This window comes from Vipera ursinii, assembly GCF_947247035.1.
Source record: "Vipera ursinii genome assembly, chromosome: 2".
Lineage (NCBI taxonomy): Eukaryota > Metazoa > Chordata > Lepidosauria > Squamata > Viperidae > Vipera > Vipera ursinii.
In genome coordinates, this window is record NC_139513.1 from 18,474,609 (window position 1) to 18,500,628 (window position 26,020).

Consider the following 26,020-nt stretch of genomic DNA (forward strand, 5'->3'; position numbering starts at 1 on the left):
TAAGGTAACAATAAATTTATTTACATAATACTGCAAAAGAAGGAATTACAATCCATGAATTAAAATCCATGAGACACCTATAAAATTAGAATCATTCTGACAATCAGTAATCTGATTATTGTAGTTAATTGTTGTGGTATAAAAAGATAGAAACAGTACTAGGATTTTAAAAACAAAAACAAAATAAACCTATGAGAATGTAAAGTTTTATTGAGTGTAGTTTTATTTACTTGCTGAAGCCCGGCGTGGGTTTGTTAGGATTATGACAATTATGTGTTATTTAAAAGGAAACAAAAAAAGGGACAAGGAAAGCAAAAAAGAAGGGAAAGATTACAGAAAATACCAAGTTTCAGAAACGTACAAAATCATTGATTTCAACTAACATTAAAAAAACAAGCATGATCCATAAATGAGATGGAGAGCTGTGACAGACATATAAAATCGTGTAGGTTTAGCTGTAAAGTACCGTAGTTTCCGGCGTATAAGACTACTTTTTAACCCATGAAAATCTTCTCAAAAGTCAGGGGTCATCTTATACGCAGGTGCTGAAAATTTAGGGAAAGGGCTGGCGGGAAAACCTGGAGCGGATCTCCCATTTAGTCTGCGCAGGGAAAGCGGGACCAATTGGAGAAGAAGCTGCAGTCTGTGATTTTTTACAGGCTGGGGTCTGGGCATCTTTCCTTCTAAAGTTGCAGCTGTAGTATATCCCAACTTGAAAGGCAGGTGGGGAAGGCAGCAGCCAGAGCAGCGGCTTAGCTCTAAGGACACATTTGACTCAGGAACTGGGCGGGCTGGCTGGAAAACCTGGAGCGGATCTCCCATTTGGTATTTTTTTTTAAATCCCATTTATATCCTGCCCTTCTCCGAAGACTCAGGGTGGCTTACAATTTAAAGCACAAATCAATGTGCTTAGCAATAGCCTTCATTCTGTGTATATGCCTGTTTATTAGGGCTTTCACACACACACACACACACACAAGCAGCATTATTACAAAGTCAGCTTATTGCCCCCAACAATCTGGGTCCTCATTTTACCTACCTTGGAAGGATGGAAAGTTGAGTCAACCTTGAGCCTGGTGGGATGCGAACGTGCACTAATTGCAGGCAGCTGGTATTGTTACTTAAGGCTCTGCGCAGGGAAAGCTTTAGAGTGAATTAGGAAAAGTGAAAAACCTGCCTCCAGAAGTGGTGAATGCTCCAACACTGGAAGTTTTTAAGAAGAGACTGGACAGCCATTTGCCTGAAATGGTATAGGGTTTCCTGCCTGAGCAGGGGGTTGGACTAGATGACCTCCAAGGTCCCTTCCAACGACTTATTATTATTATTATTATTATTATTATTATTATTATTATTATTATTATTATTATTATTATTATTATTATCCACTTGCACTGTTTTATGTTTACATGTTTGATCACAAACAGCCTTATGTTTATAAGTGACAGTTTTCCTACTAAGCACCTGCATGTCATAAGCATTTGAATTAAAATTACCATATTAAAATCAAATCTGATGTTTTTTAATTTTTATTTGGTGTGCGTTGGAAGAGGGGTAGTCTTATACGGCGAGTATAGCCCAAACCCTATAATTTAACAGGAAATGTAGGGGGTCGTCTTATACGCCCAGTCATCTTATACGCCGGAAAATACGGTACCTTTAATACTGATACACCTGAACACATGATGCTAAAGCCTATAAAGGACACCTAGGACACCTCATTTTTTTTTATCCAGACAAATAAAAATGATGGTCAGATTATCCCTTTATAGATTAATTGACTGACCCTTTTTTTTAATTTAAAAGGCCACTTAACTACAAGCAGCTGAATGTGGCATAGAACACTGAAGGAAAGTGTAGTAGCCAGAAGCTAAGTAACGGCTTTCGAAAACCACCACTTGGCAAATAGGGATTTTTTCCCCAAAGTTTTGTCTTTTGACCCTCTTTTAGGGGAGGGTCAGGGCGGCATCTTTGTGCAAATAGAAAGAGGGCAGAAGGGTCTCTCCAACCAAGGAAGCATCCAACAATCTACAGAGCAGAGCTGCAGTCCTGGCATCAAAAAAGCTCACTTGTCCCCCTTCGCAGTTGAGAGAGATGCGGATCCTTGTGGGCGCCTCAGTCAGGACCACTTCAGAACGTATTGATGGAGAGAAGATCCTGTATGTCCCTCGCCATTTCCCAAAATGCCAGGGAATGATCTGCTTACCAACACTTGTTTCGTTCAACGGCTTCTTGGCAACCCCTACACTCCATCCTGCTGTATTTCCTACAGTAACTTCCCAGAAATGTCTCCCTGTTGAGAACCTCTGAAAGCCAAGGACATAAGGTTTATATTCAAGTCTCTTGCGATGTCGAACAGGATCAACACTTTTGACGCTTTTTTGATCTTCAGAGACATCAAGGAGGTCAGGATGGGCTGTGTCTGGATCCAGAATTACATTCACTGTAAGGGAGAAGGGAAGGAAGGAGAGGAACAAGAGCTTCAGCTTGCAGGCCTGATTCGTGTCTTGGCCCCCAAGATATCAACCCTAAGACCTCCTCTCTGAAACGAGTTCAGCTTCCAAGCAACCCCTCCAGGATTGGAATATTCATTGCTTTTTTAAATGGCATCTAAGCATTGCCTAGTCCTTCCATCCCTTCACAGTGCTTCACCCCTTCTAGCATCCCTGCCCAATTTTCTTTAGCCTCCATCTTGTAGGGGAGCAGAATGGGGTTGGGATGAAGACAAAGAAGGTTTTATCTTCAGTGAGTTCCTGGGAGGGCCAAGGTGGGAACAGGGACCCCACCTGGAGCTTTAATCTAGAGGTTCAGGCACAGCAAGAGGCTGCCGTGTTTCAATTCTGAACTGCCAGAATCAGAGGGGTCCCCAGAGGTAACTTGGACACATGATGGAATGTGAGGAAGCTCTGCACTTTTTCTACAGTGGTCCCAAGCCTTTCCGGCTTGGTGGTCCAATGGGGGGAGGGAAAGGGGATGGTTCTGTCCAAGCGGTAGGCACAAGTGCAAATGTGCACAGCTGTTTGTGCAAGCAATGGGCACACGCATTCAGCACTCAGGCAAGTGGAGCTGCATGCATTCACCCACTACGTGCACAGCCCAGTTCCAAATGGGCCACAGGCCAGTAGTGGGCCATGGCCAAGAAGCTGGACACCTCTGCTTTATGAGCATCAGGATGTCACAAGCATGTACAAAAGGGAGTCTCTTGCACAGGAAACCTCTGCTTTCATCATTTTGATGGCCCATAAGGTGGAGAAAACTGTAGTGCTCCAACTTTGCTATTTGCTTTGACCCAAAAGACCTAATTTCTGTGCTCCCAAAGACCTGGTTGCTCACCAACTTATAGTCGGGCAGTAAAATCAAAAGGATTCTATGTTCCTTTCAGTCACAGCCCATATTTTCCCATTTGTCCAGATATTTCATTCTACATCAAGGCTGACTACAATTTTCTAGATTATAATTTATAGTACCTTCATAGTCTTTAAGGTATGTAATCAGATACTTTTTTCTTTGTTACTATATTATGTTTTTCTTAAAGTTACTGCTATCAGTGTTTAAAATAGCAAGGAATAAAGCTGCTTATAATTAGTATTTACCTTTCCGTAGTTGAAGTCCAGTTATCAGAGTATCTGGGGAAGAAAACGGAAGGATTCAACATCTCATCACTGGAATTGGAGCAACAGAAGGAAAGCTACAATCCAGAATGTCATTGGTGTCTATGTATGTATGTATGTAAGTATATATGTATGTATGTATGTATGTATGTATATGTGTGTGTACATATGTGTATGTGTGTATATATATATATATATAAGGTAAAGGTAAAGGTTCCCCCGCACATGCGTGCTAGTCGTTTCCGACTCTAGGGGCCGGTGCTCATCTCCGTTTCAAAGCCGAAGAGCCAGCACTTGTCCGAGGACATCTCTGTGGTCATGTGGCCGGCATGACTAGACACCAAAGGCGCATGGAACGCTGTTACCTTCCCACCCTAGTGGTCCCTATTTTTCTACTTGCATTTTTACGTGCTTTCGAACTGCTAGGTTGGCAGAAGCTGGGACGAGTAACAGGCGCTCACTCTGTTACGCGGCACTCGGGATTCGACCCGCCAAACTGCCGACCTTCTGATCAACAAGCTCAGCGTCCTAATCCACTGAGCCATCGCGTATATATATATATATATATATATATATATATATATATATATATATATATATATATATATATATATATATATATATATATATAAATTTTTTGGCTTGCTAACAAAGAATAAAGGGAGACCGATATGATCATTTCAAACTTATTTGTTCTCATCAGTCAGCCATACCCTTCTGCAATTCGAACCTGGGCTGACTGCGTCTTAAGCAGTTGTTTTAACTGCTTAAGATGCAGCCAAAAAAAAAATTACACAAATATGAGCTGCCACTGCTGTGGCTACTGCCTGTAGATGGCCTTGTGCTAGGCTGAAACAGGAAATAAGATTTGTCCCGTGTCTGGGACTAAGCAAGTGTATTCTGAATGCTTAACAAACATTTAACACATATCTTCCTTGCTTCTCAGCTAACAAAGAGAGAGAGAGAGCCTGTGGCCTAGGGGTTAAAACAACTGCTTAAGACGCAGTCGGCCCAGGTTCGAATCTCAGAAGGGTATGGCTGACTGATGAGAACAAATAAGTTTGAAATGATCATATTGGTCTCCCTTTATTCTTTGTTAGCAAGCCAAAAAAAAATTTACACACACACACACATATATATATATGTATGTATGTGTATATATGTGTGTGTGTGTATAGTAGAATATATTCAACTACATATTCCATATACAGGTAATTCTCAACTTACAACTATTCATTTAGTGACCATTCAAAGTTACAGCAGCATTAACAAAAGTGACTTATGACCAGTTATAGCATCCCCATGGTCACGTGATCAAAATTCGGGCACTTGGCAACCGACATTTCTTCACAATAGTTGCGCCATCCCATGGTTCTGGGATTGTCATCTGCAAACTTCCTGGGGAGCGTCTGACAAGCAAAGTCAATGGGGGAAGCCAGATTCGCTTAACAACCACATGATTCACTTGCCTGCAGTGATTGTCTTAACAACTGTGGCAAAACACTTCGTAAAATGGGGCAGAACTCACTTAACAATTGCCTTGCCTTGCAACAGAAATGTTGGGCTCAATTGTAACTCTAAGCCAAGAACTATGTATATTCCATTATTTTTAGTGGAAGTGTGTTCTGCTTCCCCACTGATCAGTGTATATGGATTTAGGAAATAAAGAATAAATGGTCACCTATGGTTCCCATTTTTAGCTAGCACATCTTTAATGAGAGAGACCAGAAAGCTCCTATTCTGTCCCCTGGTGCCAAGACACAAGGCCTTTCCCCAGAGAAATGAAGGTGTCTCCTCCACTGATCCTGAAATCAATCCCTCTTTGATCCAGGTGACATTGACCCAGAATCTCTCTTGGATGCTATGGGATCAAAATGTCATCCAACGTAAAATCTTGGCAGCTGTTTTTTACCTGTAAATTTTTTCATGGCGCTTTTCAGAAGCACTGCCATATCACTGTAATCCCAGATTGTCCACTTCGGCTCTAGAAATAAATCCACCGGATTCTCATATCTTTTCTTTGTCTGGTATCTGGCAAGACAAAAGAAGATTGTTTATCATCCTCCCAACAGAAGCAGCTTTCTAAAACATCAGATGGTGCTTGAGGGTTGGCTAGCTACAGGATCCAGTCTGAGTCAATCACCAGGACCAGAGGTTTATTCTTCCAAGCTTTTGGAATGGAGCCCATTCTCAGGGAATTGCTCGCTCTCTCCAGAATGTGAGTACTGGGCTGTTTTATGCATTGTATTTACCTGGTGCCTGGTTGTGTGTGGCTTTTAGTTGTTAAGTAGGGTGTTGATGGGCAGCTATTAAGTCACTGATTGTCATTTTCTTGTGTTACTTCATCTTTGGCTCCTTAGCACCTGTTAAGCTGCTAATAAATCAGCACTGTTGCCTGAAAAGAGGTCTGTTTCATAGGCTGGAAACATTTTTCTCGTTAGCTATTCAAATATGGGCTGGGCAGCCCAGTGGATCCTGACCCAGAACTGCACTCATCCACCCTCATCAAGCTAAGTGACAGATCTAATATAAGTTTCAATTTGGGGCTCCTTCCTCTTTAAAATTGTGGACCTTTTGGACAAAAAAAATGGATTCTACCTTACCAAATTTGAAAATGGCTAAATAAGGTGAGGTAGGTAATTAGTCTAGAAGATGGATGTAACATTCAAACGGACACTGATGGATTAAAAGTAATCCAATGAAATGGAATAAAGAGAAATGCAGTTACAAGTAATACTCAATTTATTACTATTTGTTGGCAACCAGTAACAACGGCTCTCAAAAAAATGACTTAAAACCATTTTCACACTTAACATCTGTCACAGTGTCCCTGTAATCACAATTTGGAGGCTTGACACCTAGCATGTATTTATGGTAGTTGCATTACTTGGAACAACTTACATCCTACAATGATACCTTTAAAACCAATAAACATCTGTATCTTTTTGGAAGGGCACAATAGGTGGATAAAAATGCCAAATTCAATCTACACATCTGGCTGAGTATGTGATGAACGATAATAATTCACCATACCAAATATTGCTAATTAAGTTGTGTTGAGGTTGTCTGAGGAAATATCTACAAAGCCCTGAATTACAGTACATTATCTTTAAATCAAATTACTGCAAAATACAAACAGAACTTTCCAAAATAGGAAGTGCTGCAGGAGCTGCCTGTCTCTGACATTGCAAAGAGAAGGGTGAATTCACTTACTTCTTCAAGATGCTTCCAATGTCCTAAAAAAAAAAGAGACAAAGCACTGAAAGGAGCCATTCCTATGCAGAATGTGTGTGTGTGTGTGTGTGTGTCGGGCGCGACTTTTAAAAATCAACCAGAGACCAGCCTTTTCCAGCAAAGCCGGAACCACTGTAATTATAAACGAGCAAGCTTGTCATGAACAGGCCACATCCACATTCAATAATTTGACCGTTGTAACTGCCATAGAAGTGTATGTACTGACTCCCTTATCATTCAGCCCTTGCTCTGATGATGTCAACAGCTTGTTGATGAAAGCTCAGCAATAAGGAAGAATTTTCTCTTATATCCCAGAGTTCATCGTTTTTATTTTTACTAACTTCAAATGTCTACACATGGGATTCGTTTTTAAATTTATTAAATACACACACACACACACACACGAGGTGTATGTGTGTGTGTGTATCTCCCCCTGCGAATCCCAGGCATATCCGTATGACAGTATAGAATCCTTGAGGAAATGATGCATCAATAGAATAAAAACAATTGCCCTGCATTTATGCTTCCGCCAGAATCAAGGCACTTTGGAAAATACAAGACTTATGACCATTTTTCACACTTAAGACTGTTGCAGCATCTCCATCATCACGATCAAAATTCAGCCACTTGGCAACTGATTCATATTTATGACGGTTGCAGTGTCCCGGGGATTGCATGAACACCATTTGGGACCTTGTGAAAAGCAAAGTCAATGGGGAAGGCAAATCCACTTAACAACCATGTTACTAACTTAACTACTGCAATGATTCACTTAACAGCAGTGCTAAGGTCATAAAATGGGGCAAAATTCACTTAACCACTGTTTCACTTAGCAACAGAAATTTCGTGCTCAGCTGTGATCATAACTGTACGACCCCATATCTTCATATCTTCCAGTTTAGTTTCCACTGAAAGAGTAAAAAGATTACTAAATAAGGAGTTGAAAAAAGATTTTGAACTTTGTTACTGTACATCTTGAGTGCAGCCGGAATCCTACTTGCACAGAAAGATATATCAATCTCCACGACAGAAGAATGGTTGGAAAAAGTGACGGAGCTAGAAATAAAATGACAAAATTGAATGTTTTAATTAGATATCAACCTTTGTTTCTGCTTTTGGAATTTGTGCTCAAAATAGAAAAAGTGAACTCTTCATTTTGCTTATTAAGCTAATCTGTTTTTATAGACGTGGCTAGTAATTTACTAAATACGTAAAAGTAAAAAGTTGAGGCTATAATTTTATTTTGTATTTTACTTCACTGAAAAAAGTCGAAAGACAATTTTTTCCCTTTCCCTTTTGTCCTACACTTCTTTCCCCTTCTTATTCTTCTCCATTCCCCTATTTTCTTTATTTTCATTTGTACTTTTCACTTATTATAATTTCAATAAAATTTATGGAAAACCAAAAAAGAAAAGAGGCAAAAAGAGTATTCTGTGGTGGGACTAAAGCAGGGCATTCAATTTCATCATGGGTACAAAACTCTATATAACGCTCCATACACCGTGATACAAAAAAGATGCTGAGGCCCTATAAAGAATGCAGAGAGGAGCAATAAAGATGATAAGGGCTCTGGAAGCCAAACCGTACAATGAATGGCTAAGGGAACTCGGTATACTTAGCTTAACAAAGAGACACGACAGCCATCTTCCAATACTTGAAGGGCTGTCATAAGGAAAGGGGCATCTATTTACTCTTGTCCTGAGGGCAAAGGATGGAAGCTCATCAGAAGGAGATCCAACCTAGAAATAAGAATTTCCTGACAATGAGAATAATTAATCAGTGGAACAGCCTGCCTACCCAAGTTGTGGGTGCTCCATCACTGGAGGCTTCCAATAATAGTTTGGACAATTATTTCTTCAGGATGGTATAAAGACAAAGCATTGGACTAGAAGACCTCCAAGGTCCCTTCTACCCTGTGAATCTATGATCTCCACTTCCTGCCTGACCTGTAAGAGTTTGCTGGCTGGCTGCTGATGCTTCTCTTCTATCTCCTGGATGAGATTGTCAAGACAGCACAGTTCCTCCATGTACTTGGCCAAACCTTCCTCCTTTATAGCCATAATCTCCTTCTCCGTCTCTTCCATTCTAGCCAACAGAAGCTTCTCCTGTCCTTCTAACCAGAGTTGTAGTTCTCTGAATTCAGCCACTACATTTTGTTTCTGTTTTTCGATGAGGTCCTAGAACAAGAAGACAGAAAAAGCAAAAGGCATTTTTTTAATTTTAATTATACTTACTTAATTATATTTACTTTAATTTTAATTATTATAATAATTAGATGGATTCCCTGAAGTGTCCAGTAATGAGATGGGAGAATTTCTTAGGGACACAAAAAAAAGAAAGAAATCCTTTTGACATTAACAAGCACAGAGGGAAAGGTTTCCAAAAACCAAAAAAGGCTCCAATTTAAATGATCTCACAGGAAAATTTCCTTGGCAATCAGGGATTCCAAAAAAGTAGAGAGAGAAATGTTTTGAGTTCACATTTTTTTTCAATAAGATGAAACCCACTGTATAAAACAAGGTTTGTGGGATAGGTACCCGTTAACCGAACTGTGACTCGTTCAGCCAATGGTGACATTCCAGTCAAAGATACAACCCCAGGTTCAGAACAGCTTCTGTGCCCTAACACAGTCTTCAACTTGTATTTTATTTAAGTCAGAACTTGCACGTACCAACAGGCTGCCTCTTACAGGTATTAAAGATGGCAGATGCTATTTTCCTTCCTATTAACTAAGAAGCTCCTCACCGTTGGATCAATACTTACAAGCATCTCCTGAACTCTTTGCTCAGTGTCTGTTTTGTATGTAGCTATTTTTTCTTTCTCCTTCTTTGGGACCTTCAGGCAATTCCCAACTTTGATCTGAAGAGAAAATACAAGTTTTTAGTTTCTTTTCTGTAAAAAATTACATCGGAGGAAAGACACAGTTAGAAGATATATGTAACTGTTATAAATGCATGGCAGTTGCCAAATGTCCAAATTTTGATCATATAGCCACAGGGATGCTGCAATGACCATAAGTGTGAAAAACGGTCGGAATCCACTTTTCCCATTGCCGTCGTAACTTCCAACAGTCACTAAACGAATTGTTCTAAGTCGAGTCACCAGAGAAGCATCACTGAGAAACAAAAGCTTGAGCTGGGATGGCTTCGGCCTGACCCACCAGGAGTGTTTTTCAGGGTCTGCACTCAAAGACTGTGGAGGACTCTAGGATGATCTTGCTCTACAGCAGGGGTGTCAAACTCAATTTCATTGAGGGCCGCATTAGCATTGCGGTTGCCCTCAGGGGGCCGGGTGAGTATGGCCAGGGTGGGTGTGGCCTATTGGGTGGGCATGGCTAGAGTGTTTATGGCCTACTGGGTGGGCATGGCCAGCTCTACATCATTCGCATCAAGGGTGCCTATGGGGGCCTGGGCAGGAGTGGGACAGATCTGAGGGTCTCTGGTAGAAGGAGGGTCTCTGGGTCAGGGCCAAGGCAGTAGGGGCCGTTCTTTCACTGTTTCCAGGACAGCTTCGCGGGCCACATGAAACCACTTCACGGGCCGGATCTGGCCCCCAGGCCTTGTGTTTGACATGTCTGCTCTACAGCAAATGGTGGAAACTGAGCTGGCAAAGGGTGTCTATTTCTCCCTACAGGCAATTTCCGTTGGTAAGCAAGACAATTAAGTGAAGTTTTGTCCCACTTTACAACCTTTCTTGCCACAGTTGTCAAGTGAATCACTGCAGTTGTTAACTTAGTAACATGGCTGTAAAGCGAATCTGGTTTCCACATTGACTTTGCTTGTCAGAAAGTCGCAAATGGTGATCACCTGATCCCAGGACACTGCAGCCATCATAAATACATGCCAGTTCCCAAGCATCCGAATTTTGATCACTGACCACAGGGATGCTACATTACTCGTGTGAAAAACGGTAACAAGTCACCTCTTTCAAAGCTGTTGTAACTTTGAACGGTCACTAAACAAATGGTTGTAAGTCGAGGACTACAGTATAAATCTGTCTTCAAAAAATTGGAGGCACAGGGGAAAAAGCAAGAGGTGAAGGTCTCAGTTTGGAATTAGAGAAGTTTGTTAAAGGAATTGCCAAGGCAGAAAGTTGCAGATGAGTGTAATAAGGCCAGTAACCAATGGTGGGACACTATTGCCTAAAAACAGGAAAGTTACAAGAAAGTTAGAATGACTCTGTTAGAAGGATGCTAGCTAAGCAGTGCTTTTTTTGTAAAAGAAAAAGGTACCGGAACTCACACATGTCATACAACCCGCCTTGCCTACCCTACAAGGTTCCATCCAAAAAACGTGCCGGAACTCCGTTCTGAGCGTTCTATGAGAGAAAAAGCCCTGTAGCTAAGGCACATAGAGGTAAACATTGGTAACTTCTTATAATAATAAAACACATACCCTTTTGCTAAGAAAGCTCATCAGCATAACTATGCACTGTACTATAAAGGTTAAAGTAGGGCAGGACAAGAAATCATATGTCAAGAAAGCAATGAGTGATTCTTAGGCTGTTAACTTCCTGAATCATAACTGTAATAAAATTTGTATATCCTTTGGGGACTTGGCTCCTTCAGCTGCTGAGACACTTTGGCGGAAGTATTTCATTAAAACTTCCTTGAACCTGTCTGGTTCTGACTGCCATCTGTGCCAGGCTAAACCCGGTTTGCAAACAACAGAGGCAGCTAGTAAATTGGTCCAAGGATTGCCTGGAAGGCCAAGGATCTGGATGGCCCTCTTGGCTGATTCCTACCTGGTACTCCTGGAAAGCCTCCTCCGCCGGGATCACCCAGTGGCCCCTGTGCTCATTGGATCGGTCGCAGACCAAGCAGATGAGGGTCTCGTGGTCCTTGCAAAAGAGCTTGAGGGGTTCCCGATGCTTCGGGCAAAAGCTCCCTCCTTCCTCGCCACAACAACCCCCGCACCGCCCGGCCTCTTCCACCAGCCGCGCCAGCTGCCTGTTGGGCAGGACGTTGCGGGGCCCGAAGGTCTGTCTGCACTGAGGGCAGGAAGCCTCCGATTCCGACGTCCCCCAACTGCGGGTCAGGCAGCCCCGGCAGAAGTTGTGGCCGCACTCCGGGATGAGCACGGGGTCCTGGAAATAATCCAGGCAGATGGAGCATATGGCTTCTTCCAGCAAGGGCGCTGCACCCGCCATCGCCGTTTCTTCCGCACGAGAGAGAAAAGGGAAAAACAAAGTTAGTTTGGCGTCTTTTCCTGCGAATCAGGTGGTCGCCTTTGGGCGGGTCCAAGGGGGAAACCGAGATGAATTATTGTCGGTGTTGCGGTCAGCTGCGCTGACTTCTTAAAGGAAAAAGAGAGTATTTATTTTAAAAAAAAAACAACAACTGGGAAGCAGCGAACTCCAGATCAATTATTATTGGCCCGATCAGCTCGCTAAAGGGGAAAAAAATTCTTTTAAAAACAGGAGAGAAGCAAACATGCACGGGACGGATCCCCAATCAAGTACAATTGATCCCAGCATCCTGTTAAAGGACGGGTGGGTGGGAGGGGGGGTTTAAAAAAAAACGGGGAGAAGGAAATATTCTTGGGGCGGACCCCGACAATTATTGCTCCAAGCATCCTGCTAAAGGAAAATATATTGGGAAGAACCTGGGGAGAAAGAAACATCCGTGGAACGGACCCCCTATCAATTAGAATTGATCCCAGTATCCTGTTAGAGGAGGGGGGGTTAAAAAAACGGAGAGAAGGAAATATTCTTGGGGCGGAGCCCGACAATTATTGCTCCAAGCATCCTGCTAAAGGAAAATATATTGGGAAAAACCTGGGGGGGGGAAGAAACATCCGTGGAACGGACCCCCTATCAATTAGAATTGATCCCAGTATCCTGTTAAACGGGGGGGGGGAGTTTTTTAAAACTGGGGAGACGCAAACATTCTTGGGACACCCGCCCCCCTCCACGATCAATTATAAATCCAAGCATTCTGCTAAAGTAGAGGTGGGGAACTGCGGTCCCTTTCTGACTTGTGGACTTCAACTCCCAGAACTCCTGAGCCAGCATGGCTGGATGAAAATCTTCAACTTAGACCAGTGAGGTCCCTTAAGGCAAAAGATGGGATAGAAAGAGTAATTAGTAATCTCAGGCCAATCTAAGACGGGGGTCCCATGGAGTGAGGGGAACCTGGTGGGTGGAGAACATCTTATAGTCCCTTTGTTCAAGGGCTTTTGGGAGAGGCTTCCTTAGTGCAATGTCGCGTGGTCGCACAGAGAGATGGACACTTGAGCTGGGTATTACTTCTTTATTTGGATCGTGAATGAAGCTGGGCAAAGGGGTTTACCTGGCGTCTCTTATACCTGCCCAGGTGAATGGTGACCAATAGATTTGAACCTGGGCTTCCCGCCAGTGCAGGTGGCCAATGGATTTAAACCCTGGCTTCCCGCCAAAGCTGACCATGCCCTGGGGCTGTCAACGACTCGCTCTATTCAGGCTTTCCCGCCAAAGCGGTTATAGCCTGGAGCTGTCCAGCCCCCTGCTGTGCTGGCATTTCCGTGTGTGCTTAACAGCATACACTACACTTAGTCACAACGGGGTCTTGGAGGGGCCATGGACACTCCCAAGCCCCTTCCTTTATTTTGCCTTTTCAGCCGTGGCGTCTCATTTATGGAATGCCCTTCCCAGAGACCCTAAATTGGCATCCACAGTGGCATCATTTTGGCACCAGGTAAAGATCTTGCTATGTTGGAAGGAGGGAGGGAAGAAGGAAAGGACAAGATTACTGTGGTACACAGGTGTCAAACTCACCACGTCACGTGATGTGTCACAACGTATCGCGGCTCTTTGCATTGCCGGCAATGGGGTGGGCGCGGCTTTGGTATGATGAAAACAACCCACCGCCGGCAGTTTCACAACCCTGCTTATAGTACTGCTTAACGGATTTAGGGCCTGGAAATTAGGCCTAATTTACAGAACATTCACATCTAAATCTCTTTTTAATATCTTGTATTTCTGTTGCAGGAAAACTTTCAGTCTAAAAAGATTTAACACTTTATCGTCTAGTGTGTTAAAGAGATGTACTGTATAGCAATATCTATTATCTGATTTTTTTAAAGTCCCTATTCTAGCTAATAAAATAACTGAAATCGTTTCTCTGTATCTTGCTGTAGTATCCTTCTTTACGATAACTGAGCTAATAATTCTGTTCCTAACAATTTTTCTGAGTTGTGATCACCATTCAAAAGCACTTATGTTTGAATTTATCATGGTGGTTAATTTTTATTTCTTCTTCTTTGTCTCTGTTTATCTGATGATAATGTTTGACTAGCATTCTTGGACCTGTGGCTATAAATAAAACAAGCTTTAAATCTTCCAGATAAAGACTATGGCAAATTACCATCATAGTACCAAGAAAACTGCTTGGGCACTCTGACAATCAAAGTCAGAAGCAGTTGTAGGATTTGTCAAAAAACAGGCTATGAGGCCGTAAAGCTTATAATAGGTCTAATTCTTGCTGAAGCCCTGCTAGGGTTTGTTGGATTATGACAATTATGTGTTATTTAAAAGGAAACAAAAAAGGGGGGTAAAGTAAAAAGAAGGGAAAGATTACAGAATATACCAAATTATGGACACCTACACAATCATTGATTGCAACTAACAGTAAACAAAAAAGTATGATGGTATGGAGAACTGAGGCAGACATTTAAAATCATGATTTACAGGTTTAACTGTAAAGGTACCTTTAATACTAATACACCTGAATACATGATGCTAAAGCCTATAAAGCTCCTAGGACACTTCATTTTTTTATCCAGACAAATAGAAATGATGATCAGGTTATTCCTTTATAGACTAATTGACTGATTGACACATTCCTTTCATTTACAAGGCCAACTAACGAGAAGAAAATCAGGGTGGCATAGAACACTAAAGGAAAATGTACGTTATTAACAAAAATCTAAGGAGTCTGCTTTAAAGGCGTTCAGAGAATAGGAATTTTTATAGGAATTTTTCTGAAGTTTTGTCTATGGATGTCCCCTCTTTTAGGGGAATGTCATGCAGATGCCATCACACAAATAGAAAGAGGGCAGAAGGGTCTCTCCACACAAGGAAGCGTCCGAAAATGTATAGAGCAGAGCTGCTGTCCTGGCATCAAAAGTTCACTTGTCCCCCTTCACAGTTGAGAGAAATGCGGATCCTCATGGGTTCCTCACTCAGGACCAGTTCAGAGTATACTGACGGAGAGATGGCCATGTATGTCCCTTCCCATAACCCAATCTGCCAGTGTCTGGTTTGCAAATCAACATTTGTTACGTTCAATGGCTTGTTGGCAACCCCTACACCCCATCCTGCTACATCTCCTACAATAACTTCCCAAAAATGTCTCCCTGTTGAGAACCTCTGACAGCCAAGGACATAAGGATTATATTCAAATCTCTTCCGGTTTGCGGCAGGATATATTGCTTTAACTGGCTTAACTCCTTTGATGCTGTTTCGATCTTCGGAGATGTCAGGACGGTCCGGATGGGCTATTTCTGGATCCAGAATTACATTCACTGTATGGGGGAAGTGAAGGAAGAACAAGAACATCAGTTGCAGGCTTGGTTTTTTGTCTTGACCCCAGGAGTTCAACCCTATAGCCTCTTTGGCAACTGTAAGACTTGTGGACTTCAACTCCCAGAATTCCCCTGATGGGGCTACTAGTGTCCAGCTACCTGCTCTGCCCCATTTTCTGTAAGCACTTAGCTCTCCCACTGTCTTAGTTCCGTCCTCTGTTCACTGCTGGCCTGTTCAGCATCCCTCTGGCCTCTGGCCTTCTACTCCCACTTACTCAGGTTGCCTTCGCCAACTGTCAGTCCATCTGCCTCCCCTCCAGATGCAACTCAGCTGCACCCACTCAGGATCTGTGGATTAGCTATCCTGCTCTTGGCTCCGCCCCTCAGCTGTTCATCACTTGGCTCCACTGGTAGATTCTGCCAGCCGAGGCTCCTATGTGACTGCCAAGTCTCCAAGCTGGCCAACATTCAGCTGATCGCTCTACAGCTCTGCTGCTCAGCTGTTCATCTCTTGGCTTGGCTGATCTATTCCCCCATCCAAGTCTCCCATGCGGCTGTCACTCAGCTGATCCTCCTCCAGTTGGACCATGCGGACTCAGGAATTCTGGGAATTGAAGTCCATAAGTCTTACAGTTGGCAAGTTTGGAGACCCCTGGCCTAGAACATTTCCAACGCTTCATAGTGCTTCACCTCTTCCAGCAACCCTGCACATCACACTCTAGCTACCACCTTGCAGATGACAGTAATGGGGTTGAGAGTGAAGAGTGGTTGGCTTTGCATTCAGTGAGTTCCTGGGAGGGCCAAGGTGGAAACACGGACTCTACCTGGAGCTTTAATACAGAAGATCAGGCAGAGCAAGAGGCTGCATGTTTCAAATGTGAACCGGCAGAGTCAGAGGAATACCCCAGAAGTGACTTGGGGTACATGATGGAACATCAGGAACCTTTGCCCTTTTTTCTCCAAGCATCAGGATATCACAGGAACGTACAAAAGGAGAGGCTCTTGCACAGGAAACCTCTGCTTTCATCAATTTGTTGGCTCACCCTAGTGCTCCAACTTTGACCCCAGGTGCTCCACCTTTGACTCCAGGACCTAATTTTTCTGCTCCCAAAGACCAAGTGAAATCAAGAGGATTCTATGTTCCTTGCAGTACCCATCCATATTTTCCCATTCGCCTAGATATTTCATTCTACACAAAAATTGACTTCAATGATCTAGGTTACATTTACTGGAGCTTCATAGTCTTTAAGGCAGGGGTCCCCAACCCCCGATCCGTGAACCCGTACCGGGCCATGGCATGCTAGCAACCAGTCCGCACAAAGAAGCAAAGCCCCATCCATGGGATGCAGGCAGCACACAAAACCATTCAACCTCCAGTCCGTGGAAAAGCCTCTCTCCACGGAACCAGTCCCTGGTGTCCAAAAGGTTGGGGACCTCTGCTTTAAGTTATCTAATCCTATACTTTTTTCGTTGTTACTTTTCTCTTAACATTCTCTTATTTCTCTTAACATTACTGGCATCACAGCTTAAAATAGCAAGCGACTGAGATTCTTAAAACTCATATTTACCTTCCTGGAGGTGAAGTCCACTTTCCAGAGTATCTGGGGAAGAAAAGGGAGGGATTCAGCATCTCCTCACTGGAAATGGAGCAACAGAAGGGCCTCCCTAGAGATACCCTGGTTTCCCTTCCTTGGACTCAAATCAGGAAATCAGGAATAAGGAAAGCCACAAGCCAGAATGTCATAGCTGTTTGTTTATGTATATTCTACCAGATATAAATATATTCTACTATATATTCCATGTACAGGTAGTCCTCAACTTACAACCGCTAATTTAGTGATCATTCAAAGTTACAATGGCACTGAAAAAAGTGACTTATGACCAGTTCTCACACTTAATGACCACTGCAGCAGTCATGTGATCAAAATTCGGGCACTTGGCAACCCTCATGTACTTACGTATTTATAGCTTAACAACCATATGATTCACTTAACTGCAGTGATTTTCTCAACAACCTTCGGAAAAGAAAAGGTGTCAGTTTTCAGCTTGGTGCCTCAGTGGCATCCTGCCATCAAAGACTAAGGGGAGAGGGGGCACGGGGAGAACAAATGGACAATAAAGATATACAATATGGGGATGTGATGGGAAATAGGGAGGGGGGATGACAGCTTGACAAAGACCAGTTTCTGCCAGCACTCAAGGCCACGCATGCTCAGATTGGAATGTGAAGTATCCCAAACACCTCAGCGTTTCTCAAAACACCTGTGTGGCTCTTCATTGGCTGAAGATGAACTGGCCACTGTGGGAGGACTGGGATGAGGGGAAACCTTTGTCATTTTTTCACACGGAAAATTCATTTCTTTTTTTGTTACCTCTCAATTTTTTCATGGCGCTTTTCAGAAGCACGGTGATATCATTGTAGTCCCAGATTGTCCACTTTGGCTCTAGAAGTAAATCCACTGGATTCTCAAATGTTTTCTTTGCCTGGTACCTGGCAGAGCAAAACAACATTGACTAGAAGATGGGTATAACATTCAAATTGATCTTTTATGGGTTAAAAGTAATGCCATGCCATGAAATTTAATAGAGATGAATAGAGTTACATGGAATCCTCTATTTATGATTATTTGTTAGCAACCAACACTTTAATAAGAGACTGGACAGCCATTTGTGTGAAATGGTATAGGGTTTCCTGCTTGAGCAAGGGGTTGGACTAGAAGACCTCCAAGGTCCCTTCCAACTTTTTTTTTAATCCCATTTATATCCCGCCCTTCTCCGAAGACTCAGGGCGGCTTACAATCTAAGAAGCACAAATCAATCTGCTTAGCAATAGCCTTCATTCTATGTATATGCCTGCTTATTAGGGCTTTCCCCCCCCCCCCCAAGCAGCATTATTACAAAGTCAGCTTATTGCCCCCAACAATCTGGGTCCTCATTTTACCTACCTGGGAAGGATGGAAGGCTGAGTCAACCTTGAGCCTGGTGGGATGCGAACCTGCACTAATTGCAGGCAGCTGGTGTTACTTAAGGAGGCATTAGCCTACTGCTCCACCAAGGCATTAGCCTACTGCTCCACCAACTTCTTCTTCATCATCATCATCAATATCATCATTATTAGTTGTAACGGCTCTCAAAAAAGTGATTTACAACCCTTTTCGCACCTAACATCTGCCACAATGTCTTCGTAATCACAATTTGGGTGTTTGGCAACTGGTATGTATTTACACTAGTTGTAGCATCCCAGGGTCATATGATTATGTTTCTTTCCAGCTGGGTTGCAACAAGTTGGTGGAAGAATCCAAATTTTCTTAACAACCATATAATCTGCTTAATCAACCACATGATTTAAAAAATATGGCAGAAAAAGGTTGTAAAGTTGGGCGCTGCCACATGATCACTCACTTAATCACCACATTGCATAGCGAAAGAGATTCCAGTCCCCATTGTTGTCGTAAGCCGAGGACTATCTGTACTAGTTGCAAGGGAACCCAAATCAGCAGTGTTATCTATTACAGAGGCAAAGTTTGCAAATCTGGGTTTTGTGCTACTTCCACTTTGTTCTATGCTGAAGGGTTGTGTACCGCATATTAAAAAGTGTTGTAGAAGGAGCTGGAGCTTACTTCTTCAAGATGCTTCCAATGTCCTAAAAAAGAGAGACAAATCACTGAAAGGAGCCATTTCCTATGCAGAAAATAAAATTCATATATTCATAAAATAAATGAGGGAAACCTATGTACAACCAGACGCTAACAAAAATATACTTCCATTTTTATTTAAAAGAATCCCACTGCTCTTTTTTCCCCAGCAGTTCACCTATTTTAGAGAGGTATTGTTTATTTTTATTTTCTTGTTTTTGAAGAATTATACCCTGGTTGAATCCGACCCAATTATAAAGATTGTAGAATATAGATAAATAAATAATACAACATCATAGCAAAAAGAAAGAAAAAACGTTTGAAAAAGAAAACAATGCATCAATAGGATACAAAAATTCCCAGCATTTATGCTTCTGGAATCAAGGCACTTTGGAAAATCCAAGTGGTTTTAACTTTATAGAAGGCCATCAATTTTGGGGTTCTCTTTGTCCTGGAGATTAAGGGGAAGGGAGACCCCTATGGAAGGGAGACCTATGGAACCGCTTACCGGTTGAGCTCCAGATGGCCCCTGACCTTCACTCCTTCCGGCGCGATCTCAAAACCTTCTTTTTTGAACAAGCTAGCCTGGTCTGATGGGATGGGGTTGGGTTTTTATAATTAGTTTTAATTTTTAATATGTATTAATCACTACGGGCATAGTTGTTTAATCACTTTTTAATTTTTGTATCCTGTTTTTTATTATGTATTGCCCTGTTCACCGCCCTGAGTCCTTCGGGAGAAGGGCGGTATACAAATTAAATTATTAAATTAAATTAAATTAAATTAAAAGAACACCCACCATCAAGTCCTTTTACAGGTAATAGGACCCCTCAGCAGGCACTCTTAAAACCATTAAGGCCACTGACCAGCACTTTGAATTCTTCCTTTTCACATGGCCTGCTTTTTCTGAATTAAATATTAACCATTGCAGGTAGTCCTCGACTTTCAACAGTTCATTTAGTGACCATTGAAAGTTGCAATGCCACTGGAAAAACCTGACTTTTTCACACTTACAACTGCTGCAGCATCCCCTCGGTCACATAATCAAAATTCAGCGGCTTGGCAACTGATGGTGTTTTTGATGGTTGCACGTTCCCAAGGTCCCTTCCAGCCCTGTGACTCTATGATCTCCACTTCCTGCCTGACCTGTAAGAGTTTGCTGCCTGGCTGCTGATGCTTCTCCTCTATCTCCTGGATGAGATCGTCAAGAGAGCACAGTTCGGCCAAACCCTTCTCCTTTATCGCCAGAATCTCCTTCTCTGTCTCTTCCATCCTAGACAACAGAAGCTTCTCCTGTCTTTTTAACCAGCGTTGTAGTTCTCTGAATTCAGCCACTGCATTTTTTTTCTCTTCTTTGATGAGGTCCTAGAACAAGAAGACAGAAAAAGCAAAAGGCATATTTTTATTCCATTTTAAATATTTCACTTAATTATGGTTATTGTTATAATAACTAAACTGATTCCCTGAAGAGTCCAGAAACGAGATGGGAGAATTTCCTAAGGAGAAAAAAAATATCTCTTGACATCAACAGACATAGGGGGAAAGGTTTCTAAAAACCAAAAAAAGGCTCAGGTTAAATGATCTCTCATGAAAATTTTCTTTGGGAGATCAGCGATTCCATAAAAGTAGACAGAAAAATGCTTTGATTTCACAATTTTTTTCAGTAAGATGAAATATGTTGTTGTTTTTTTAATCCCATTTATATCCTGCCCTTCTCCGAAGACTCAGGGTGGCTTACAATTTAAAGCACAAATCAATGTGCTTAGCAGTAGCCTTCATTCTATGTATATGCCTGCTTATTAGGGCTTTCATACACCCCCCAAGCGGCATTATTACAAAGTCAGCTTATTGCCCACAACAATCTGGGTCCTCATTTTACCTACCTGGGAAGGATGGAAGGCTGAGTCAACCTTGAGTCTGGTGGGATGCGAACCTGCACTAATTGCAGGCAGCTGGTGTTACTTAAGGAGGCATTAGCCCACTGCTCCACCAAGGCTCCATTAATTTATTTATTTATTTAATTTATTATGCAAACCAAACCCATTGTATAAAATATGACTCATAGGTGCCCTTAACAAACCTGTGACTCATTCAGCCAATGGTGACATCCCAGTCAAAGATACAGTCCCCAGCTTAACAACAGGTTCTGTGCCCGAACACTGTCTTTAACTTGAATTTCATTTAAGTCAGAACTTCTACTTACAAACAGGCTGCCTATTATTAAAGATAGCAGACAATGTTCTCCTTCCTATTAACTCAGAAGCTCCTCACTCTTGGATCAATACTTACAAGCATCTCCTGCACTGTTTGCTCTGTTTCGGTTTTGTATGTAGCTATTTTTTCTTTCTCCTCCTTCCGAGCCTTCAGGCAATCCCCAACCTTGATCTGAAAAGAAAATACAAGTTTTGAGGGTTTTTTCTGTAAAGAACTACATCTGAGGGAAGACCTAGTTAGGAGATATATACAGCCGTTATAAATACATGGCAGTTTCCAGGCATCCGAATTTTGAACAGTCACTTTGAACAGTCACTGAATGAATGGTTCTAAGTCGAGGAATACTTGTAATGGTGACTTCTGGTGAAAAGATGGACAGCTGAGAACATGCCCAGGGAAGGATCCCTGAAGCATCTTTCCCTGGACTGTAGCTTTTTCAACTACCAACAGAAGAAACCGGCATTCCTTTAGTTTAAATCACCCCTGTGGGTTAGGGAAAGTCCTAGAATTATCCCATAAGATGTTCTGATACAGCAAAGGTCTGCAAGTAGCCTCAGGAGCTTTGCTTCGAAGCAGTCTGTGTGCCAAAAGCTGGGGGAGCGCTGCAATCAGCTTGTTGAAGCAGCAGCCATTTTGGAATTTATTTTTCAAACAGGCAGTGTTGTGCCTTTCATTTCCTAATCATTTTTAAGCACTTTTAATGTTTACTAAGCTAAAAGAGGCTCTCTTTAGCCATAGCCTATTATTCTTTTTTGAAGATCTGCCCCATTTTAGAAGTTTCTTCACTGTCAAACAAGGAAGATGACTGCTGAAGGCAAGCTAAAATAAGGAAGTGTGGAATATCTTTTTTAAAAGAATAGTTGATGGAGAAATATTTAAGGGTAGAAAGCTGTGGTTTTAGTTTATTATTTTTACTAATTTGTAGCTTGGTCTGCTTTGCTGTGGGTGGCTAAAACTTTCCGATTTTTATGATTTCTGACTGGAAAGCAATTCTTAAGTGACTTTAAAAATGCTACTCTTTGACAAAAGAGGAAGTTAAGATGGAGGAGCAAAGTATTAGAGATGTATTTGAAAAATCTTTAAATAAAATCCATCAGTTCATAGATCGACTATGCTCCAAAGATGTTTAAACAAACTTCTCAAACTACATCAGAGATATAAATTTGGGTAGAAAGTTAAAAAAAACACTGAAGCAATTGCACAAGTAGTTGACAATGCAGAGGAGTCAATTGCAATTTTGGAATATAAACCTGACACCAATTTTTATTATAATAGTTTAAATATAAACCTCCCATCACAATTAAAATAAGGGCTCCAAGAAAATCTGCAACTTTTAAAAGAACAAGTTTGGGACTTGTTTCTCATGGACATTAACAAGATTGAGAAATCCTTGAGAAAAAGAGAATCTGGACAGACTCGAACACTGGGCGCTAACTAACAAAATGAAATTCAATGGTGAAAAAAGTAAGGTTCTACATTTAGGCAGGAAAAATCAAATGCACAAGTATGGTATAGGTGGTACCTTGCTCAATAGTAGTAACTGTGAGAGGGATCTTGGAGTCCTAGTAGACAATCACTTCAATATGAGCCAGCAGTGTGCTGCAGCTGCCAAAAAAGCCAACACAGTGCTAGGCTGCATTAACAGAGAGATAGAATCAAGATCAAGTGAAGTACTAATACCACTTTACAATGCTTTGGTAAGGCCACACCTGGAATACTGCATCCAGTTTTGGTCACGACGATGTAAAAAAGATGTTGAGACTCTAGAAAGGGTACAGAGAAGAGCAACAAAGATGATTGTGGGACTGGAGCTAAAACATATAGGGAACGGCTGCTGGAATTGGGTATGTGTAGTTTAACGAAGAGAAGGGTGAGGGGTGACATGAAAGCAGTGCTCCAATATCTCAGGGGCTGCCACAAAGAAGAGGGAGTCAAGCTATTCTCCAAAGCACCAGAAGGCAGGACAAGAAGCAACAGATGGAAACTAGTCAAGGAGAGAAGCAACCTAGAACTAAGGAGAAACTTCCTGACAGTTAGAACAACTAACCAGTGGAACAACCTGCCTCCAGAAGTGGTGAATGCTCCAACACTGGAAATTTTTAAGAAGACACTCGACAGCCATTTGTCTGAAATGGTATAGGGTTTCCTGCCTGAGCAGGGGGTTGGACTAGATGACCTCCAAGGTCCCTTCCAACATCATCATCACCATCATCATCATCATCAAACGCCCTTCGCCCAGTGCGCTCCCACAGGGAGGGTCTTCTCAGGGTTCCGCCGGTGAGAGATTGCCGGCGGGTGACACCCAGGGATAGGGCCTTCTCAGTGGGAGCGCCTGCCCTCTGGAACCAGCTGCCGGTAGAGCTGAGGACTGCTCCCGACCTCCGATCATTCCGCCGGGGCCTGAAGACCTGGCTCTTTGAGCTCTCGGGCCCAGGCTGAGGAGAAAATTTTAACTGGGGTTTTAATCTACAGGGTGAATTTAATGCTTTTTTAATTGGTTTTAACTTTTGTATGTTTCGATTTTAATTCCCTGTAAACCGCCCTGAGTCCTCAGGGAAAGGGCGGTATACAAATGCAAATATTAAATTAAATTATTAAATTAATCATCATCATTATTATTATTTGACAAACATTTCAGAGAAGAAAAATATTTTATTCTATGAAGACAAGCTGGAAGGAATGACTTGAACTTAATGAGTCAATTGGAATTAGGATGGATTTTTATTGGTCTGATAGTTGTACCGGTAATTGAAAGAGTGTCTTAATCTAAAGTTTGAAAATGTATTTTTTTTCAAGTAATTCCTAAAGTTTGTAAAATATTATTAAAATGAATTTGAAAGTATATTAAGAGAAAGTTAGAGAAAAAGATCTATTAGCCTAAAGAAACTTTAGAGTTTTAAAAAGGATGTTTACAAGAATGTTTACATTCTATAAGGGTAAACTGGAGGGAGTGATCTAAATTTAATGAGTTAATTGGAGTTAGTTGGAAATGTATTGGTCTGAAACTGAACTTTAAAGTACACGTTAAGATGGAATTTTTAAAAAGATGTATTAGAAAGCTTTGATTTTAGAAACATTTTAAATAAAAGTTTAGTGCTTTAAAATGGCTGAAAAAGTATTTTTCCCTTTAAACAATCTGAAAGATTACAGTGAATTTTTAAAATATAAATGGTGATCGTTATTAAGTGCAAATAGAAATATATATTATTTCCACAGCAAGGAAGATAAAGCAGAAATGGTTAAATTGATTGTATTATTCAAAGAGGAGGATATACTTAATTATGTTTTTAATTTGGATATCACTTCTGGATTTTGTGCTTGTGATGAAAAAAATGAATGGCTTTGGTTTTGCTGATTAAATAAATTTGTTGTTATAGAAATAACTAGTTATAATGTGAAAAAGTAAAAAGTTGAGGCTTAAATGTTGTTATTTTGTAATGTGCTAAAAAGACGGAAGTCAACATTTTTTTTCTTTCTTCCGTTGCATCTCACATTTTCGTTCCGTCTTTTTCCTTCCATTATTTTCCTATTTTTATTTTATTGTTTTATCAATGTGAACGGACCTTATTGTGCTTACGATTTTATGATGCTTAAGCTTAATATTAGCATTTTGTAGCTATTTTATATAATTTTTTACATGCAAGCAGTTTTCTAGATAGAAGAAGTGTTTTATGTATACTGAGAAAGTAAATGTCTCATGCTAAATATACAGGAGACTGCTTACAAGAAAGGAGCAAGGTAAGGTTCAGTGGTCCAAGAAATAGGGAGAGGGGAAGGTGAGTTAGCCTGAATTGATGTAGATGAGCCATCACCTTGGGATTTGTTTTCCTGTGCTTCCTTGCTCCTGGTACAGAGACTTGAATCTCTTTATTCTGAAGAGGTATACAAAGTGGAAGAAGTCTCTTCTGGGTGTGCTCCAAACGTAACTAGTGCTGGCACTGGATGGCCCTCCGCAGGGATTCCTCCTGGCGGATTCCTACCTGGTACTCCTGGAAAGCCTCCTCCGCCGGGATCACCCAGTGGCCCCTGTGCTTTTTGGATCGGTCGCAGACCACGCAGATGAGCGTCTCGTGATCCTTACAAAAGAGCTTGAGGGGTTCCCGGTGCTTCGGGCAGACGTTCCCTCCTGCCTCGCCCAAAGGACCTTCGCATCGCCTGGCCATTTCCACCAGCCGCGCCAGCTGCCTGTTGGGCAGGACGTTGCGGGGCCCGAAGGTCTGTCTGCACTGGGGGCAGGAAGCCTCCGATTCCGACGTCCCCCAACTGCGGGTCAGGCAGCCCCGGCAGAAGTTGTGGCCGCACTCCGGGATGAGCACGGGGTCCTGGAAATAGTCCAGGCAGATGGAGCAGGTGGCTTCTTCCAGCAAATATTGCAAGGGAGCTTCGGCTGCTGCCATCGCTGTCGCTCCCGCCGAGAGAAGGAAAAAGAAAGTTAGTTTTGCATCTTTTCCTACGAATCAGATGACCGCCTTTGGGCTGTGCCTAGACGGGAAATCGAGACGAATTATTGTTGGTGCTGCGGTCGGCTTCGCTGACTTCAAGGATAAAGAGAGTATTTTTAAAAAAAAATAGGGAAGAAAACTCCCGATCAATTATTATTGGCCCAATCAGCTCGTTAAAGGGGAAAAAAATTCTTTTAAAAACTGGGGAGAAGCAAACATGCACGGGACGATCCCCGATCAAGTACAATTGATCCCAGCATCCTGTTAAAGGATAGCGGGAGGAGGGGGGGTTTAAAACACTGGAAGTTTTTAAGAAGAGACTGGACAGCCATTTGTCTGAAATGGTATAGGGTTTCCTGCCTTAGCAGGGGATTGGACTAGATGAC

The 26,020-nt window shown here is 42.0% G+C and overlaps 1 protein-coding gene across 1 annotated transcript; it reads right to left on the minus strand.

Moving 5' to 3' along the window:
• LOC310633354 (uncharacterized protein) lies at positions 1–25,635 on the minus strand. The gene is given in 15 exon segments (XM_083351056.1): positions 1–2,440; positions 3,591–3,623; positions 5,521–5,639; positions 6,822–6,844; positions 8,789–9,019; positions 9,606–9,701; positions 11,586–12,049; positions 14,842–14,948; positions 14,950–15,343; positions 16,912–16,944; positions 17,716–17,834; positions 18,964–18,986; positions 20,125–20,343; positions 21,268–21,363; positions 25,173–25,635. Coding segments are annotated over 15 exon segments (2,871 nt in total). The 5' UTR covers positions 25,590–25,635; the 3' UTR covers positions 1–1,943.
• Positions 25,636–26,020: the final 385 nt, after the last annotated feature.